This window comes from Echiichthys vipera (genome assembly GCF_963691815.1).
Source record: "Echiichthys vipera genome assembly, chromosome: 20".
Lineage (NCBI taxonomy): Eukaryota > Metazoa > Chordata > Actinopteri > Perciformes > Trachinidae > Echiichthys > Echiichthys vipera.
Window position 1 is genome coordinate 12346444 of NC_139845.1, and position 21458 is coordinate 12367901.

A 21458-nucleotide genomic window follows, 5' to 3' on the forward strand; every position below is an offset into this window, starting at 1 on the left:
AAGATCCCCTATCAGCTTCATTTTAAGGTTTATACTTATGAGCATTTTGAGTTTCTCTTTGACCTTCTCATACTGTCTGTTTAAATATACCTGTATTCACACTCTTCCTGAAATGCAGTGTGGTGGTTAGCACTGTCGCCTCACAGCAAGAGGGTTCGAATCCCGGCTGGGGGCCTTCTATGTGGAGTTTGCATGATCTCCCCGTGTCTGCGTGGGTTTTCTTCGGGTTCCCCCGGCTTCCTCCCACAGTCCAAAGACATGCATGTGTTAGGTTAATTGATGTAGGTGTGAATGTGAGTGTGAATGGTTGTCTGTCTTTGTTTGTCTCTATGTGCCCTGTGATAGACTGGCGTCCTGTCCAGGGTGTACCCCGCCTCACACCCAATGTCAGCTGGGATTGGCTCCAGACCCCCGCGACCCTGATAGGAACAAGCGGTTGAAGGTGGATGGATGGATGGATGGATGGACGGATGGATGGATGGATACCTATATAAAGTATTGTTGTGACATCACAACCATACAGAAGTCCTCACGGCTCGTTTAAAGGCACAGCTTCTGAATAAGGGCTGTGTGTATTTCTCTGTGGACTGAGCGTTTTGATGCTTTCACTGTGTACAGCACCTGCTTATAATAAAAACAGATATGGAAATCTCACTTTTTACAACATGAGACCTTTAAATATATGTTAGCATATAGCACATGTATATAATATATTTTTTTGTGCCACCCCCACACTCAAAGAGCAGCAGGTGGGATCTTCATAGACGTAACCGCTCTCTGTATCAGTACCCTATAGAGGAACTTGGTTCTGTAAAGTCAGTCTTTAGTATTCCTGGGAGACATATTCCTTCACAACAAGGAGCCACGGAAAGCAGACATACAGCATATATCAACACAAAAGTATTAAATCAGGCCAAGGGTAGGGATGGAATTGAATGGAAAGCAGGGAACACCGCGTTTTGAGATTTTATGGAATTGCAAATGACAGAGTAAAGAAGACCGAAGAAATCCTCCCCGCTCTCAGCTGGATCATTCGATGGCTCAGCCCGGTACGACAGGCTCATGAGTTTTTAACCTGCACCTTCAAAATCCGAATGAAAGTAATGGAAAAAGGCACGACTGTAATCGCTTTGGCGTCGCCCCGCAACAGGCAAATGTGGTTATTATTGAATTTATTCAGAGGGGTAAAAGTGAAAAAGTTTCTCATCCTGGGAGCCGGACTTATTAAAACACACTCAGGAAAGGACCCATAAGCAACATCCTTCAGGGACGTTTTACCTTCAAGAATCGTTGAGTAACTCAACAGCCAGGTTATGTGCTTACACATCAAGCTGACTCATGCTTTAAAAACTCAGGGTGGTACTGTTTCAAAGAGGGTTGGCTTCCCCTACACAAATAAAGAACATCTCCCCCTCCTGTCGGAGCTTATTGAGACTAATGGCTGCGTTGACACTGGGGAGAAGTTGGGGGTGAAACAGATTACAGCTTTTAAGAGCAAGGGAACTTCTGCTATGATAGATTACAGCTCCACAGCACATTATTGTCATAGTTATTTATTTCCTATCCCTGTTGCTACGGACAACTGAGATACCTTATTTTTTATAACATAGCCAATGTCAGAGCAAAGAACAACCGGCTAATAGCTGAATATGAATTACTAAAAGCACAAATACATAAAAAAAAACAAATGGAATTAACTGAAATAGGCAATATTTTTTAATTATGCAGAAATGTATTATTGTTATTCTATACCCAAGGTTGTTAAACTTCCTCCCAGCAAGGGAGCCACATTGAGTAAATCCAGTTCCCTTTTTCCGACCAAGGCTCATTAAGACAAATCGCTGATTCATAGAAAGAAACACAGGGAATTCTGTGTATGAATCTGTGACTTTAAATCACTTGTTTGCCTTTTATTTGACTTGTTTTTAAGCACAAAGGCTTTTTTAATCCTTACTGATCTTTAGGGGACTCAATTACATCAGCAGCAAACACAGGAGGGTTAAAAAAGAAAGTAATTCAACTTGAATAATTTATTTTGCTTGAAAAGTTGCCAATGAATAACTGTTAAATCATCAAATATTCAGTTCACACTGTTCATCTCATTTTCAGGTTGATACTTGTGTTTTGTGTTTCTATTAGAACATGTTCCATTGCTTTAATGTTCAGAAAACACGTCATATTTTTTATACTGTCCGTCTGAAATGCTCAGTTTTAGCACCTGTCTCTTTAAGTGCCCCCCAGAAAAACCCAGTCTTCCTTAATTGGTCAGTATTTCCCAGGCGTCCAATCTGCACTCTTGGCAACGCTGCGCCGTTATTTCAATTGAAGAATGACTGTAACAGCATTGCAGTGACACTTTCTACCTATTAGCATTGTTATGACATCAAAACTGTACAGAAGTCCTGACGACACGTTTACAGGCACATATTCTGAATACGGGCTGTGTGGATTTCTCTTAGGATTGAGCATTACGATACTTTCACAGTATTTACAGCACCTTGATCTGCTTTGTAATTAAAAAAATACACGGAAATCTTACTTTTTATAGTACAGGGCCTTTAATAGACCAGTGAAAAATTAGATTTTTTACTTTCTTCATCTAGGTTTACAGATAAATCCCTAAATCCCAATATGACACATTTAGCATAGCAGATATGCTAATTACATCACTTTTTGTGTTTTTTCAATTGTGATAAACTTATTAAAGCATATTTTTTTTAAAAAACATCAACTGTAAAATCTGTGTGTGACAAGTAAAAAAAAAAAAAACTAGAGGAACTTTTCTCTTTGACACCTCACTGTTACACAACTAAAGCTAATTGAAATTCCCACACCGGGGTCACCTGAGGACGTTGCAGGCAGCGTTTGGAGCGGCTGGTGGAGGGTTTCCCACTGTTACTCAGGATGTGAATGAGGCAGATCGTCTTCCTGTTATTGTACAGGGGATGAGAGAGTGGTCATTCGTGGAAAGTAGGAGTGTGCTATGTGCGTGTTCCAGCACGCAGCAGGCGCATTTCAGATGAGTCAAGTGCATTCAGATGATCGCTTATGCTGACAAATGTGGGGTGAAATGATGTGGGCGACTGTGAAACGTGTGTTCACATCCTGATCTACTGCGTTGCTCTTGTTCAGTGGAAATGAAAATGGGAAGTAGAAAATAAAGAGGGAAGAGAACAAGTGCACATTTCCACCAAGAAATCATCGCCTCAGCCCAAAAAAAAAAAGTTTTCAGGTGTTTCAGGCAAGATGTTTCATTTGAATCTAATCGAGCATCTCCTTCCCAAAGCGCTAACACGTGTGTGTCTCTGTGTGTGTATTTAGCTGGAGCTCATCAGACACTTGCTGGAGTCAGTCTGGCTGAAGTATAAGCTCGGCCCTCGTGTTTTATGCTTGTGAGTAGCCCTCCCTCGTCAGTGTATGTCTCCTTTTGGCTTCTTACTAATATAATGTAAAGTATAAACTGACAGAGTGTGTGTGTTCATCTCCACGCATGTGTGCTTCATCACTCCCTGCTGTGCGTGTGTCCACATGTGCAAGCTGTCAATGACTCCTTTTCACGTGTGCTCTCTCGTAATGTAACATTCCTGTCTGATTTTTCTCTTTGTGCGCGTGTTCCAGCAAACAGCAGGGCAGTCCAGCCGAGTGGTCCGTGTTTCACTTCATGTTTCGGATCCTGGAAGCCACGAGGGGTCTCTGCCTGCCCCTCCCACCGGGTACCATTCACAAATTCATTTTCAGTTGATATAATCCAGTCTGTCTATGTCTCACCAAGAATGACAATGTGTGTTTGCACTGAGGGACAACAGACCTGCTCTCTTCAGCATTAATGTAACCAAAAATATGTTAAGCATTAGCATAGTGCAGACATGTGTAAAGCAGAGTAGGAATACATTTTCAATAATTTGAATTCATTTTCCAGTGTCTGCCATACCAACGCCCCCATTACACAATCCCGCGATTTTAGTAGCTTAAGAGGAAAGTTTGTGTGTTAGAATCTTAAACCGTCTGGCAATGAGACAGAAACGGCCCGAAGCAAGGCAGCACACACTTAACACTGAGGCTGCAGGCGTGAATGTGTGTAAATTGGGTGTGAAGTTGCTGAACAGCGGGCTTATTAAGTCTGTGTTGATTTTGTGAATAAAAATTGAAGAAAGAAAAAAAAAGACACAGGTGCTTGGTGTTTTTAACCATGAATAGCGGCACAGTTCTTTGTCCAGTGCATGAATCTTTGCTATCTTTTGTACTAATTTGCAAATATTAGCATGCTAACATGCTGAACCATAGAGGGTGAATGTACTAAACATTATACCAGCTAGTCATCGTTTTCAGCATTCTTAATGTGAGCATGTAGTATGCTGATGTTAGCAGTAAGCTCAAAGCAGCGCTGTGACTAAAACGAGCCTCACAGAGCTGCTAGCATGGCCATAGACTCCTACTGTGTTTTACTTTTTCTTTTCCTTTGTTGTTTTCAGGAACATCAAAAGCTTAAGTCTCATTTTCTATTTCTTCCTCTGCCCCATTGTTCTCTCCGTCTCTCCAGGCTATCACACTCTGTTAGCAGTGTTTGCTGTGCGATGCCTCCCTCATCACACCTTCTTACAGTACATTGACCACGGCTTCCTGCAGCTCACTGAGACCTTTGTGTCTCGACTCATGACAGGTACACACACACACAGACACACACACACACACACACACACACACACACACACACACACAAAGACACACACACACACACACACACACACACACACACACACACAAACACACACACACACACACACACACACACACACACACACACACACACACACACACACACACACACACACACACACACACACTTTACTAATAACTTATTGGATTGCCATTACATTTGCTACAAACATTCATGTTCCTCTCAGGGTGAATTGTTTGGTGACTCTAACCTTTCATAAAGCTCCACCATCTGCTCAATATTTCAATTTGTATAATACAAAACTTAAACTAAATCTAAATCCGTAACACAAACTAAAATAAATCAAATAATTATTGTTAAAATGTTTTATGACGTGCTGTAATAATCCAAACACACAATCTTACAAATTAATTTATAATAGATAAAGGAGGCATCAACAAACAGGAAAATAACACAAAAAAGTCAGACGTTATACTTGGTCAAAATGGAAGCAGTTTCACATAAAAACAATTTCACATGCTAGAAGACATACACTTCATAAAAGCAGCATAAGGGAAATAGTAAAAGAAGGGCATGCCAGCAGTTTCCATGATTGATGAATTGCACAGTAAATACAAAAAGGAGATACTAATAGTAAAACAATGATGGTCTCAGAAATACTGAATACAATGTCTATCAAACCACATTAGCATGACAAAGTTTAAAACATGAAACCATTTGTAATGCATGGACCACATTAGTAGTTGTCATCAAGACGCATGAGAAGACTCTTTATCCTTGTGTTGCTTCCTCTTCTGGAATGCAGAGAGGCAAAGAAATACAGGAACGGATTCAGACAGTGATTGAAAAAGTAAAAACATTCCACAAACGTCAGCATCTTACAAACATAAAGCAGTTTGTGTGATGCCGTAAAATGCGCAGCCATATACATCACGCGAAGAATGAGAGGAAAAAAGCCAACAACCAGAGAGGCGGCAATTATTCGAATGAAAAGTTTAGTAACTCTGGGCTTTTTCTTGTCAGGTATTTGAGTTTGCTTGACTCCTCTAACAAGAAGCAGGTAGAGGGACAACAAAATCAGATAGCCCAAAACTATAAATAAGATATAGAATGCTTCAAGCACTGGTGTGATCCTCTGATTTATGCAGGAATGACTGTCGGTCCACTCGTCTTCGGTTTTCTCTTCTAGTGAAAACACAACTGGAAGAGCTGCCAGGGCTCCGAGCATCCACACAGTGAACAGTAAAAGACGCTGCCATACCCGGCCCAGCCTGGCCCACTTTCTGGGATGAAGAACCTGGTTAATGAAATGCACATTCTTAGTTTGATGAAGTGGAACTGGAAGAAAAAGTTGTGTATCATCTGCAAATTAACAATCTGCAGGATCCAACGCAAACGCTGCATGTAGGATGAATCTTTTGCTTCCTACTTGTTTACCATATCTAAACCATGTCTGATCTGTAAAAAAAAAAGCCTATCACTGGCATCTTGAAGTCTGATGATCCTTCCTCTGGTTTGTATCTATTGCTATAAGAACAGGGTCATGATCTTTGACATTTTTGCTCTCACTGCTTCAAACTAAATCGACACAAATTACAAAACCTTTATGATAATGTAACATACCTGGCAGTACCTCTGAATACTTATCAGCACCAGGATGTTCATGTCGGAGGTGATGCAAAACAAGAATAAGTAAAAGAGAAGTTGACAGACACCTTGTGTCAGACGTTGACCATTAAAGAAAATGATCATGCCAACAGGCAAGCAGAGAAGGCAAAGTAGGTCCGACACTGCCAGGTTGAAGAAGAGGCGCTGCGAGATGGAGGAGCCGTGCAGATGCCGACTGAGTTTTACTATCACGGTGATGTTAGCAGGGATACCAAGCAGGCAACTGACTGCAACGATCACACCAGCAACAATGTACCAAGGATGGAGGCAAGAGATCGGAGGCATTCCTGTGGAAGAGCGGTTGTTGACGGAGGAGTTAAAGAAGAGGGAGCAAGAGGTGTTGGAGCTGCCATCAACGGACATTGTGGATGGGGAATGAAGGAGGAAGACAAAGAAGAAGTGCTATGACTAAACTTGTAGCAAAACTGAAAGATAGAAATGCCTCCTCTTGTGTTGAAGTCAGGCTGAATGTGCTTGATGCTGTTCCTGTGAAACCCACGACCTAGTTAGACGGGCCCACACTCTTGTGGTCTTGGTGTGCATGAGTTAACTGTTAATAAGAAGTTGATTTAGCGCAGTCAATACTATCTGTTTTACCTTTGAGTTTTACAGGAACAGTCCATTTTGAAGATGGAGTGATCATATCAAAGTCAATCTAAACCTTGCAAACTGAACCGCTCATCCAAACAATTTCACCCTCGACACTGCTCTTCCTTCGGTCATGAGCAATACACCTGCCTAGTTGCCACAGTTGCCTCCCCTAGTAATGTTAGAGTATATGTATCATTTGCTAACAGCTAACTATTGGGGCTTTCCTTCCCAAAAGTTACACCGCTGAGGTGTGAAATGTTTGCGTTTGCGACATTGTTAAATCTCAGGCCTCTCTTTCTTCATCTGTTCATGACTGTACTGTTGCGCTCGTCACTGCACATCTTTGGGTCCACAGCAATACATCCGCCAATTGTGAAGCCAAGTGTGAAGTCAAATGGATGAACTGCTGTTCAGACAGACAGACGGAGACTCTTTCCATTTTAGTTTGACAATTTTGTTAGCTTCTCAACATCAAGTGATATTTTTAGCATTACCACAGTCGCACAGGTGGCCGATACTGTAGCACACCTGTTATGAGCTACCGTGAAATACCCCAGAAACCTACATGACCTGACATTCATTTTAAGTTAACTATTTTCTGAGTTTATTCCATCATTCTTATTTTCATTTTCACTGCTTTTTTACGTGATTTTTTATTTCTAAAATTTGTTTTAAAACCAACCGTCGAGCTAGCAAGTTAGTAGCATGTTGGTAGCCTTGTTGAGTTATATAAAAAGAGAGGTTATCCTCCTGTGGCTGTGAACTTTATTTACAGAAGTAAACTCTAGTTAGTTGATTCAGAAACTTTGGCTTTCTTGTTCTTGCTAACAAGAACTAGCTGGCTAGAGAGGCTGATGTTTGATTGGCTGAAAGGTAAGGGGCCGGGCGCTGGCAGCGACTCTACTGTCATGAAAAGTCACATTTTGAAATAAAAACCTGAATAATATGTTTAATGTACATAACATACAATACGGCAGATAAGCATAATGGTTGCTGCTTAAGACCGATTCACTCATGACCACTTCACCTGTAAAGCAGGTCACACCACAGAGCTGTGACCACTGGTAGGGCATGTCGGCAGCTGACTTCACTGGCTGTTATTATGTGTGAGCGTCAACTAATTTGACACATAAAATTGGCAACATCACGTCTTTTCTTTGTATACTTTGTATGTATGTGTGTCATTGTATGTACAGAGAGGTCAGAGTTAGCTGCTCAAAACATTGATGTTGTTTATTTTGTATGTCTCGTGGGGATTTCATACCACGGAAAGTACATTGTTCAAAGGCCAAACATCGCGACTTGGCACTAAGATCAACAGAACAAAAATATCCTTGTCACTCGATCTTGCTGTAATTAACACGGTCCTTTCTCATGAAGAGAACAAACAAAGAGTCGCAAAGATGAAAAGATTATTTAAAGGACTGAGTCCAAATGGTTTGAAACTTCAAAGTGAGAGAAAAGTATGTTTCAGGACTTTTGAGGAGAGTGTTCATGTATCACTTCTCACCAGGGATAAATCAAACAAGTAGATATCTATTTGCTTTTATCCTGGACAATTGACTGGACAGGGGTGCACTCTCTGTCTCATTACAAACATATTTTCATCAAGAATTTCCCAACCAGTCTTTCTTACAGTAGCGTGGTTGCAGACTTCCTTCGTGCTGCCAATATCTCTGATTTTCATAAATCATGGAAACTAAAGGAAAAACACATTTTTCAACATGCTGGTGGCACTTAAGCAGTGTTTCTCTAATGGGGGTACTTTAGAGTACTGCAGGGGGCACGGGAGATTTTTTGAAATGTTAATTTAATATCAGTCATGCATACTTGACTACATACCTCAAATAGTTATACTATCACCCAAAAGTCAGTAGGATTCATCCTCTTTGGAACACGCATGTCTGTCATGGACATTGCCATCCCGAAAGAGCGACACCGGGAGCTTGGCTAATAACCTCTGCTAGTAGAGGAGTTCAGGTACTTCCAGGACAAAAAGATAATGAGCTGCAGCTGCTGCGTGTTGTGCAATGTTCTGGACTGGCAAAGACCTTTTAAGAAAGAAGTTGAATAGTCTGGGAAGAGCTCGGAGTTCATCATCAGCCCGCCCACATTTCGAGAAGTCAATCGAAGCGTTTTTTGCCCCTTAAAAAAAGGTTGAATGCTTCGGAAATCCTAGATGAACTACATCTCCCAGCTTTTAAGCACCCGTTAGTCATCCAGGAGCTGTTGAAGCAAGTTGCTGGGTCAGTGGATGGCAGAGGCACTGTTTCCTTTATGGAATGGATAGATCTCACTGCAGCACAGCAAATAGACCTTTTGGGACATTTCTTAAAGCCAAAATAAGAAAGTGGTGCTGACTCAGAATCCTCTTTGCTTGGGGGATCATTTGCAGAGCCTTGTTTGCCAAAAACACACAAACACACACACACACAAACAAACGACTGTTTTTTTTTTTATAAAAGTGAAATGTCCCACTAATGCTTTTTAATCCTTTATCAGCATATGGGAAGAAGGGAGTTATCGGGGATGTTGTTGATTTAATTTGCATTTATTTTACACGGAGCGTCTCCAGATAAAGAAAATGATAACTCTGTAATCCTGTTTGCTTTCAAATGATTCTGAGCAATTATTTCAGATGTGAGTATAGAGATGACATTGACTTATTTATTTCCCCTGTGAGACTTGTCTTCAGAAGAGTAATTAGCACCACTGTCTCCTCTCTTTTGCTTTCTCTTTGTGATTAGATTTGGACAACAGTGATGCCAACGAGAGATTGAAGTTCAGCATACTTAAGAGACTCCCTGAGGTACTTCTGTGTGTCTTGAGTGCGTGTGGCCAAACAAGAGGTTTTCACGCAGGGCCAGAAGTAGTTTAGATGAGTTTGCCATCCAAATGATGACATGTTGAGTGCACAAACCTGGAGGACAGAGCTGAAGTGTAGAAGACCATGTCCGGAGTGAATTTCTCAGATGGTAAAACAATGCATGAGGCTATTATAATCCCATCTTTTAGTGAGGGGGAAGTTTTGATCTTTTTTCAAATGGTTCTCTCCCCAAACTTCCTATTCTGGTCCAATTAAGGGTTTGAAGTTATTTTAGGTCTCATCTCCCTCAAGCCCCCTCCAAGCCAATCACAAAGCACTTGTGTAACTGGCTTGTGTGTGTGTGTGTGCGTGTGTGCGTGTGTGTGTGTGTGTGTGTGTGTGTGTGTGTGCGTGTGTGTGTGCGCGCGCGTGCGCGTATTATTCTTGTGTAACTTCCACGTGTTCCTGTGTGGTTACAGTATATTTCTTCTGTAGCTGTGAGTGTTTGTGTGTGTGAGTGTGTGTTTCATCCGCATCGTGGTCAGAGGAATGTCAAGTGTTTAGTGCCGGTGTTCTGTTTCCTGCCCATCAGACTTTAGTTGGGTGAGTTTGGCAGGCAGGAGAGATTTTTGCAGGCACAAGACACACACGCATGCACGCGCGCACACACACACACACAGAGGACTCTGCAGCAGTTGAGATCGAAACGTTACCACTAAAAGATGAGGAATTTAATACATTTTTAATACAGTCTATGCTATGAACTCAGGTTTATATTTATGATCTCGTTCGGGGATGCTGACCCCAAGAACACTGTACTTACTGTAGGAACCAACACTGGCTCAGACATTATTAGCAACATGTATGATATCAAGGTGTAAAATGTCACAAGATTTAGGTTTGCCAATATTTTCCAGGGCTATATCCCATCCGTCCAACCACACCTGTCTGTTTGTTATTTATAACCGTATTTCCCAACACTGAAAATGACGAATTCTCTGGAACCCCACATTAGCAGTCAACTCCTCAGTAATGGTTTTGCGTTCCAGTTGGCAAAATAAAAAGGGACAGATGTTCACTTGCTTCAGGGATTATATTTTTTCCTGGCAACAAGAGCTACATGCCTAAAATGTAAAACTCTATTGTGTGTGTGTGTGTGTGTGTGTGTGGGTGTGTAGCCTATGGAGCGGAAGATCTACCATATGTGGGACCACCCTGTCAGTTCAGCTTCGATCTCCAGAGACTATGCCAGAACTCTGCTGGAGAAACACAACAAAAACAAGGTAACGGCGCACAGTGTCACATATGCCGCAGAGAGATAAAGACACTTAAAGCACTGCAGACTAGCATACACAATTTGCTCATTAGCAGTAAACACTAAGTACAGCTGAGGCTGATGGGAACGTCATTAATTTTGCATGTATGTGGTCATGAACCACAAAATTGGACATATTAGCTAAAAAAAACAACAGGTTCCAGCTCCCCATGTGTGAGGATATGGTGCTTTTTAAAAAGATTTATATCCTTGTAAATTCAAAATGTGTGTGTATTTGGCTGGAAAGCCTTTTTAAAGACATCCTCTAATCCTCTGGAAACTTGTAAGGGGCTATTATCAAAATTGTCTGACAAGAAATCCTTGCAGGCCTAAAACTCTTAACTCCTTTGACCTTCTTTGTTAAAAATGTTTAAACGTTGACCCCAGCTGTGCAGACCACACTTAATTTATATGCTTCATGATGCTATTGGCCAGTTTTAGTCAGTTAATTGGCTAGCAGAGCCAGTGGCATTTTGTCCAATGACAGATACAAATGTACGTCTGCCTAAAAAGTTTAACTGCATCCAACTTTATCTAGAAGAAGTGAATTAAGGTGAGTATTTTTGGGGGGATTTGCTGCAGATTTGTCTTGACTGTGTGTATCCTAGAAAACCTGCAGAACTTGTTTTTTTTTTTTCTCCCTCCTCAGGGATTTGCATCTACCGACAGAGACAAGCCAGGCTTCAGACCGGAGTTTCTGCCTCTTACCTACCTGGCAAAAATACTCTCTGATATAGAGGAACAAGGTAGAGTGTGTGTGTGTGTGTGTGTGTATCCTGCCTGGTTTAGATACAGAGGCCTTTGGAGGATTAAGACGTGTACGTTTGTGTGCTTGCTTGGTCCAAATGCAACGCAGGAGTTACAGTAGGAGGGAAGTGTGGTTGTGTCTGGTTTTATATTATCTGTAAGAAGCTGCATCTCTCTGACTCCTCTTCCTGTGTTGCAGCTCTGAACCCTTTCGGAGAGCAGGAGAACGTGGACGCCCGGTTCGTGGAGGAGACAGCTCTGAAACAGACACTAATACTGCTGGGCTTTGAGGAAAAATGAGGCATGTGGAAGAGAGTGAGGAGGGAGGGGGTCGTAGATGGATTGAGGGAGAAAGAGATGAGGGGGAAAATGTGTTTGAGAGAACCGCTATCATTGACCGGGCCTTGAGGATAAGTAACGGATGGATGGATGATGGAGGGAAGGAGGGTGAGAAGTGTAAGATGAATGGAGAGATTGTAAGGCAGAGCGCTCATAAACAAGCTCTCACTGTTAGATGGTAGATAAGGGTGGGGCAGAGGGATAGATGGGTGGAGACGCCCAGAAAAGAAAGATGGAGGAGAGAGTACGAGGCAGAATGAAAGAGTCACCCTGGTAATTACTGAAGTGTGGCGAGAGAACAGCACCAAAATAACGATAACACAATAGAAAACACTGTTGGATCTCCAGTTACTGGTTTAATTCAATATAAGGAAATGTGCTTTTTCCATTTTTTTTTATTGAAAATCAATAACTGCAGGCAGCTATTTATATGAACTGGAGCAGCAACAATTCTCTCTATATTTTCTCTCCTACAATTTATGGACATTGATGTCAAATACCGCAAACAGTATTTATAAATCAAACACACTTGTTTTATCCTCCTGTGCTCCCTGTCATGCCGCTGCACCCCATCAACTTGATTACATGCTGACAAACACTTTGCAGACAGAGTAGCCTGATATGGTCAGAGGCTGCTGCTGCTGCTGTGCGTTCAGTCTGATATTAACTCTGAGTTATACACGGTCTTTGCAGCTGAACGGGGCTGAAGTATAACTCAGTGAGACTTCATGGCATATTTCAAATGACAACCACAGCCAGATGTTTATAGGGAATGGACTTTATAGGGAATACACTGATTGTTACTTTATACCAAAACCATTTTGAGACTGATGAGTCTGATGTCTGTAGGGAATTTGTTGCTGGCTATTGTGTGGACAATAAGGGCTGGGTATCTTTTTAATGTTTTGATGATATTTCCTTAATGTTGATCTTTTAAACTCCTCAGCCAAAGTTCTTCAAAACAGTATCCAATATGGCCACTCCACTGAGTTGACTGATGATTCTGACTGATATCAGGCAATATCAAGACACAAGCGACGATATAAGAACTTTGGTCGACTTAAAGAGTCTAAAACGGGCTACATTTTTCATTTCAAGTGAAACTATTTAACCTTTAAAAGATGAAACAGCACATTAAGTTGAATTCATGAGCAATAAATCAAATTAATGTCTTGGTTTGGTATGACCTGTATGATGGACAGTTAGATACGTTTTGCTACATTTGGAGCTAAAACATTATTGATAAACAGGAAAAACAGCAGATGCCAATAACTTTTATAGAACGTTATGGAAGGGAGAATGTTCAGCGAACGCGTCATTATTGCAAATTTAACCCTGGCAAGGTGATACAGTTTTCCAGTTACCTGTCACTCTACATTATGCCACTTATAACACAGCTGCATACTAAATAAATCAGTCATTTGACACAAGGTATTGATATTTAAAATGATTACACAGCTTTGTTGGAATCTGATTGGTCAATTATGACATTTAACGGTCTGTTGTTTCTGAATAGCAGACCAGGATGCAGTTCATAGACTCTTCGGGACCATTTTTAAACCAGTTAAATACTTTTTAACAACATTTTGTGTCAATTCTTGATATTCTTAGTAAGTAGCCATGCAAAAAGCGGGATAATGTAGAGCGTGCGGTGATTCAAGACCCCTCTGGGACTCTGAGTGATTATTTCCCAATAAAGACTCTCTCGCTCTACATTATCCCTTATATGGCGCATTGTAAAATCAGTCTACAAAAAGGTTTACCACCCATCAAATAAAAACAGTTCAGGGTTTATAATAAAGCATTAAGGATTGAAATTGTAAAAAAAGATACTAAAAAAAGATAGTTGACTGACTCACACACACATACTCGAACGCCTGGTTTGAATAGGGTGCCTGTATGCCTTTAATCATGACTGAGCTCTTACTGTAAGTGGAAGAATTCCTTGGTAGTGGTGTGTGTGTGTGTGTGTGCGAATGAGTGTGCGGCATGTGTTCATAATCCTTTTTATAGTGCCTGGATGTTGGCACCATCTGAGACTAAATACCAGAGATTATTTACATCTCACGTCGTGCTTTGATTTGAGAAATTACAGAACATTCCTCTGGAGAAAAAAAAAAGGGATTTCATAATCACTTGAGTTTCATATGTTTAAACAAAGAAAAGTTTTGTACGGATCAGTGTAAATAAAGATGTTTTTTCACGTTTACTGCATTGTTCTTGTTCCACTGCCACACTTTTGACATGGTGTAGAGGAGCTTTGTGGCACTTTGTTTGCAGTGGATTTCCTTTGAACCTTGAAATACTGAGAGCCCGTTACGTTGTGGAGCTTTGAGATAAATTCGGAAATGTGTCTCAACTCGCAGTCAACTTTTTTGTAGCCCTGCACAGGAAGAAATGAGCTTTCAGATTCTCGACAGAACAGTGTTTTGGACAGACTCAGCAGACTTCCACTGAAGTCAGGAAATCATCTCAGCATCAGTCATCATACACGCTGAGTCACATTTAATGAAGAACACCTGCTTTACAGCCTTTTACAAGCTTGTTTTGCAATACCTATTAGCGCCTAATTACACAATCTTTATTTTTTTTAATTTCCACTCTGAACTTTGGCTACCACCTCGGAAGAGTCATCTAACGTCTGGAGAATACCCCTTTGAAATGTGAATAAATCACTCATTCCCCACCCAATTGCCTCCTCCATACTCTGTTATGCAGTCAGTGTTATGTAGCCGGCGGGCGGTGGCTAATAGGCACAAGCAGTTAGAGGGTATGTTTATCTATCTGACAGCTCTCACCATCAACCAGCAGTGGATGATCACACACACACAACACATCACTGGGAGGAAAGAGCTGCCTTCAAATCAGATCAACTCAACCTGCTGCTTTCTTGAACCTTTTGAGTGGTTGGCTAACACATCGTGTATTGCAAACTAATATTACAACATGGTTACTAAAGACTTTTCTGACACAGCCCCACATCCCTATCAGAGTAGTTCAGTTTATCCATTAGCTACTTTTGGCTAACGATTTCAAGTGTTTATCCCTTAATTTGGCTAAATATCCGAACTGTTTATCCATTACTTTAAGCTAGATAGCTCAGTAATTAAACTGTTTATCCATTACTTTTAGCTAGATAGTTCAGTAATTAAACTGTTTATCCATTACTTTTAGCTAGATAGCTCAGTAATTAAACTGTTTATCCATTACTTTTAGCTAGATAGCTCAGTGTCCATTAGGCCCACTTTCGGCTAACCACTTTGAATGTTTTGTTATCCATTAACTAGTCGCTGATTATTTTCAACATTACTATTTTGACAATTCTAAAGAAAATGTTTTCACCAGTGTCTGACTGTCTGTCTGTTATCTGATATTGTTAGCGCCATATCTCAGGTTGTAGCTATATTTAAACATGAGCCAACGAAGAACTATTTAAAATGGCATGGATTTCTGCTCAAAGGGCGTGGTAATGGGCTTCCATTTTAACAGAACTTATGACCCTGCACTTCAGCCCCAACAGAGCTGTCTGTTATGTAAGGGTTGGCTCTGATGCTGGGGGAACATAGGACCTAATTTGGGATGGGAAAAAGTTGATGAGGCCTAATTTAGATGGAGGGAATTCTTGTGCTTGTGCTGAGGGAACATTATGGAACCCTCTTTTCTGCTAGCTTGCTAACCAGCTCTAATGCACACTCATTGGCAAATGTCATTCTATTCTATTTTCCTCCTAAATGCAAATCTGTGTATATTATAACTTACATTTTTTCACATTAGTTGGGCAAGCACATAAGTGGCTCTGAATTACTGCTGTACACATTAATAGTCCTCATGGACCTCATGGACCATTACTGGCTCACAAACACAAATGCTTACAAGCTGCATAATACGCTCATTGACACCAAAACTACTTTCACCTCGAGCCAAGATGAGCAGATAGAACAACTTCCAGTAAATTTGAGCTTCAGAGGCAAATTACTTTGTTTTTGGTCACTACTAACCAGCTCTGAACTCTCCACCCTATTTAGAGCTCCACTTTTATCTATTTTTTTTTTTACTGTTACTTTCGTTCCTCTTCATTTAAATTCCCCCCTCGTCATTCTCTATGCTCTTTCATTGCCTGATCTTCCTCTCTATATTTACATTTATCATTTCAGGCATTAAGCAGGCACTCTTAGCCTGGCTTACAGCTTAAACCCATTGCAATTTATTCATCGGCTGCAAGATTACAAGTGCGAGGGATGAAACGGAAACAAGGCTGAAGAATATGCAGAAATATTCCAGCGTCCCTGAGAAATTAGTTTATCTTTTAAGAGCAAGGACGACAAAAACTGCATGTTGCCAAAGACGGAAGTAAATACAAATGTTTTTTATTGGTGGACATGATGCAACAAAACACACACACTTCATCCCCCCGTGTCCTCTGTCTTCCTTTGCACTCTCTTGCAGTATTTCGTGTTATTGCAAGCAAGAGCGTAAACAAACTCTTCAATTTACAAAGAGGAAACAAAATCACAACCAGATGCAGTCTGCTCTCACATGACGAAACAGCAGTGGTATGCTGGACACTGAGGACACAAACATACACAAGAAGTGGGAAGGAGCGGCACTGCGAGGTGTGTCGAAAGCAGATAGATCAATAAGTGTGGGATAGGAATGTGCTAAATTACTAGAAAATATTTTTTCTGAATTCAAACATTAATTATTAATTCAGATGCTTTTAAATTTCTGTTTGATTCCTTAAGTTGAGATTAAATATTTCTGAACACACTGGAATTGTGTGGAGATTATAAATAAGACCATACCAACACCCACATGTTTATGAATACATGTGTATTGTCTTCTATATCTCTAGGGGCTTGAGCGTTGGTTTGCGGATATGTCTCATGTTGGCTCCTGGTTGGGAGGGTTTGAAGGGGGCCTGGGCTCCGTAGGGTTTGGGTAGAGGGAGTGAGTCGGCCTGCGGGACGTACGCGTTGGGACGGATTTCAGCTGTGGTGTACTCTCCGTTAGGCAACTGGTTCCACTCCTCCTCTTCAGCCAGCTACACACACACACGCACACACGCACACGCACACACACACACGCACACACACACACACACACAGCAAAGGCCGTTTTAATATTTGATGTAAGACTGCATGACCTTGGACTCAATAGTTAAAATTAAATTTTCCTGAATTTCAATCATGAAAATGGAAGCAGTAGTTCTGCAATTTGTTTTTTTAACATCTCAAGGGCACCAATGAACAGTTCAATTACGAGACTGATTAAAGTTAGATCTTTACACATATTAACTTTAGTAATTGAAAATACACATTAGAGAAATGAGTGACTGTGTGTTGCACAGGACTTTCCTGGAAATAATACCAAGACAGTAAGCTGCATACGTTCATCCATGTTACTGACTGGTTATGATGCACCTCCACGCACCCTCAGGATGACAGGTGCAGAACAACAGCTGTTCTTTCAGTGAACATATAGCGTAAAAAACTACTGTAACTCTTACAATATAGCTGTCAGCAATGACTATTAAATACCAACCATGCCAACATCACAGAAAGAAATAGAATTATAAAAAACTGAATTCACTCATGTAACTTCTTTCCTCCTTTAATAAAACTAAAATCTGGCTCGTAGAATACTGGCAGTGCCTGGCAAAACTGATTTCAACCTGATATGGATGATGGATCAATTTGTAACCAAAACTATTCCAGAGTGCACACATCCTTCATGTCACTAGTCCTCTCTTTGACTTTCACCCCACAACAACAGCATGCAAATGAAGTGTTCCTAAATCTCACTGAGACTTCAAAGAGATGGCGATTTTCTCATGCATACGAACAGTTTATCCGCTGGCATGTGATCTAAGGAGTGCAAACAAAAAAAGGAATAATGGCTTTGAATGCAAAAAAAAAAAATATAGCAGGAACTGCCAATAAATAAACAGGGAATAACGTATTCCTCTTATCAGGTTCACAAAACCCATTTACATTTCAAGAGGAAGCTTGAAAAGCATGATTAATAATGACTACAGAAGTAGAAAAAAAGATTAAATTCTTAAATAAGATTTGTGCAGGTTGTTTGGCATTGTGCATGCAGAGTATTGTGGTGTCTGTCTGTGCCAGCGGCTATAAGCAGGAATACACTGGGTGAGAAAAAGCAGATTGGTATTGCAACAGACAAACTGCAGACAGCTGGACTGGTTTCAGACATAAGTGATCCCTGTTTGTGTGCCTTTCATCTGTAGACAGACCCTACTTTGTTTGTTTGCCAGTCAGCCCACCTTGCCCTGTTTTTGTGCATGTGGTGAAAGATGACCTGTTTCCTGTCTAATCTGTGTGTGGAGAGTTTCTACTCACCTCTCTGTCTGAGTCTAGGCATGTTCAGGTATATAGCAGCCCTTTTGTCCCCCAAAATCTAAATCGATTCCTTCCCCGCATCGTGTCCCTGCTCCTCTTCCTTTCATGCCCCTCAGTGCTTTAATCAATTCTTGACCCGTGATCTTGATGTGTGTGTTTGTTTTCTTTACCCTCTCTCTCTCCTCTTTGTCCCTCTGTCTCCTTCTCTTGTCTCGGAGCATCCTCATCCACTCCTTCTCTGTCTCAGGGCATGCTGGTGGCAGGCCCTGCTCCAGCTGCCTCTGGCACCTGTCCATCTGGAAACACAGAGGCAGTGCGAGAACCATTCACTTTGTATTCCTATCACTCCCGTCCACTCTGCACTCTCCTGGCTCAATTCAATTCTAGCTGTGCCCGAAAACAGATGGTCGTATTACTGTCACAATTTGGGCAAAGTTATGCCTCTGCATTTTCTACTTCTACTTGTGGCGCGCTGCAGGCATACATCAGCTGCAGGGGTTCTTCAGGTTATTAACACGCGCCTCTTGAAACATTTAGAAGGCATGTGGGAAAACCTCTCATTTTAGCACTTTAATATTTTATTGAGACAGAGAACAGTGAGACTTTCTGTTCATATGCGATGGGTCAGAAATTCAAATTCTCTTGCATGAGGGTTTAGCTGATGGGTTTTTGTCTTCACTAAAGACTCAGATAATCCATAGTGATTACTTGTTTTCAAACGACAACTCAACAGGCAAATATTGTAAAATAATAACAATACTACTACTACTACTACTACTACTAATAATAATAATAATAATAAGAAGAAGAAGAAAAATAAGAAAAGTGATAATGTAAGTGGTAGAATGGGTTGTTGAGTTGTCTAATGTCAATCAAAATGAAGTAAAATTATTGGTTAAGCAATATTCTCTTCTGAATGGAGATCCTGAAACTGTCAACATGTTTTTGTTTTTTTCAGTGCAATCATGCCATAACAAAAGGTGATCAAACAATTGTTTCCCCTGAAACTACAGCTAAGAAGGTTGAGGGGTTATTGGACATCTAGTTTGACTAGTTGTTTTGTTTAAAGTTAGCCCGCTACAGCTGTCACAGTTCTTTGCAATGGCAACAGTACACGTAAAAATGCTGTACTAGCATGACCATGCAGGTACGTATTTAGCGTGTGGATAAGCAGCAGTACAATATACAAATACAGCAGTTAGCTTTAAACAACCACAGAAGAATGTTACACACCTACATGTACCAATCTAATTTGATAAGCAAGTTAAGAAAGAGGTTAACTTACTGTTCTTTTGAATATGGGTAAGAGCACAGCTAGGTGAATTGGCTCATATCCCAAATTTACAGGCTTAAATTTAAACAACAATGGAACTTTTCTTGGTAACTATGGATACAGAAGACAGATACTTAGTTGTAGTCAAATAGTGGCTCCTCTGGAGCTTTTGATCTTATCTCAACTTTTGTGCCAACATCAACTAAAAGTCTTGATGTCTGACAGAATTGTCAACTAGCTGTTTACATCTTCTCTTCTCGGACACTGCCTGCACTCTAACCGATTTCTGTAGGGGTGGGGCATTCGATTTTCACTAACCAATCACAAGAGACTTCCAGTCCGAGTGGGCTAACTTCTGCTGTAGCGCTATTGTGACTTGAATAGGGATAAAATAATTAGATTGTGTGGCTCTTCTAGACTTCTACACCAAATGTTATCGGATTAAAGCTGATCAGGCAGTGAGTGCTCAAAATAATCAATTGACTGATTTACAGCCACAACAGTAGCGACCATCTACTGTATGACAACAGTATAACTTTGTTGATATTGGCAAGTGAATGCTGTCGATGTAATCAAACAGCTTGACAAGGTCATTAGTCCCGCCCCCATGAAACTAATCGTTAGTCCCCCTGCAGCGCTCATTAGCTTGATTATTTTGTCAGTTGAGAAACTGCGGGTTCATGCAACAAGGCCAGACGGATCAGTCAACTCAGTGTCGGTGGCGGATCCTGAGGTCTGGACCAAGGCAAAGTTTCAGTTCCAGTAAACTAAAAAAGTTAATTAACAATTTCCCCACAAGCTCCAAACAATGGCTCTTCTAGAGCTCCGATCTTATGTCAACTTTTGTGCCAACACGGACGAGAAGTCCTTAAAGTGCTCAGAAAAACATCAACGTTTCCATGACACTTCTCCGTGTGCTGAGGAAGATCGTGTGAGTACGGGTGTGGTGAGATTGTTTTGGTCAAACAGATTCTGCAGATATAACCTGTTAAAAAACGGACAGACTGTGAATTCGTTAAATATGAATTCCGATTCCCTGTTGCTTTCATTAACTGTGTTAGCACTAACTCATTCGTTTGTTCTTGCATCGTTTCTTGTTCTTTTCACTGGCATTTTATTTTCATCAACCCCTTGGAGTTTTCTTTATGATAATGATAATCTGCTTTATTAATGCTGTTCTGTCTCTGTCTCTTGATTTGTTTGTGCTGTGCAAATAAGCAAATGTTTAAGTGGGTTGGAGGTGAAAGACGGGAAAAAGCACGGCAGTATTGTGGAGTCACTCTTCAATCGCAGCCAGTCGAGCGTGACGGGAATAATAGGAAAGACAGTGGGAGACAGAGGAGAGAATGTGCATCCAACATGACAGTTTGGCCTCCAGAATCACACAGTTTGTGCTGTGAGTCACAGAGAACACCCGCCTCTGACCTGCAGCTCTTTCTCTCGGATCTCTTGTTGGAGAGACAATGCAGTAGCTTGCTTCATGGATAGTTCTGCAGAGACGGCCATCATGCGGTGGTTCATGTCGATTATGTGAGTCCGGAGCTCGTTGAACTGGAGGCAGACGACACACACACCCCCACACACAAAAGACAGATTTAATATTTGATGTAATATTGCATATGATTTGATTTAGATCTGTCTTGATGCAAAATGATAATGCAGTACACTACTATGCCACATTT

At 41.0% G+C, this 21458-nt stretch overlaps 2 protein-coding genes across 5 annotated transcripts in view; one reads left to right on the forward strand and one right to left on the reverse strand.

Annotated features, from left to right (window-relative positions):
- gsap (gamma-secretase activating protein) overlaps positions 1-14256 on the forward strand; it is a 38183-nt gene extending 23927 nt beyond the window's left edge. The window contains exons 26-32 of one of the 4 annotated variants that reach the window (XM_083935452.1): positions 3322-3392; positions 3619-3713; positions 4541-4660; positions 9685-9746; positions 10922-11026; positions 11708-11804; positions 12005-14256. In XM_083935452.1, the coding sequence (XP_083791578.1) occupies positions 3322-3392; positions 3619-3713; positions 4541-4660; positions 9685-9746; positions 10922-11026; positions 11708-11804; positions 12005-12105 (651 nt within the window). In that variant the 3' untranslated portion in view covers positions 12106-14256. Of the gene's footprint in view, positions 1-3321; positions 3393-3618; positions 3714-4540; positions 4661-5867; positions 5936-9684; positions 9747-10921; positions 11027-11707; positions 11805-12004 lie in introns of those variants that run through there. The other 3 variants (XR_014593673.1, XM_083935453.1, XR_014593674.1) reach the window with 3 other exon arrangements.
- A 2621-nt stretch (positions 14257-16877) lies between these two features.
- Positions 16878-21458, reverse strand: part of ccdc146 (coiled-coil domain containing 146) — a gene marked incomplete at its 5' end in the record, with an annotated part of 50287 nt that continues 45706 nt past the window's right edge. Inside the window, 3 exons of the mRNA XM_083935084.1 lie at positions 16878-17185; positions 18674-18799; positions 21202-21327. Coding sequence (XP_083791210.1) covers positions 16985-17185; positions 18674-18799; positions 21202-21327 — 453 coding nt within the window. The 3' untranslated portion in view covers positions 16878-16984. The remainder of the gene's footprint in view (positions 17186-18673; positions 18800-21201; positions 21328-21458) is intronic.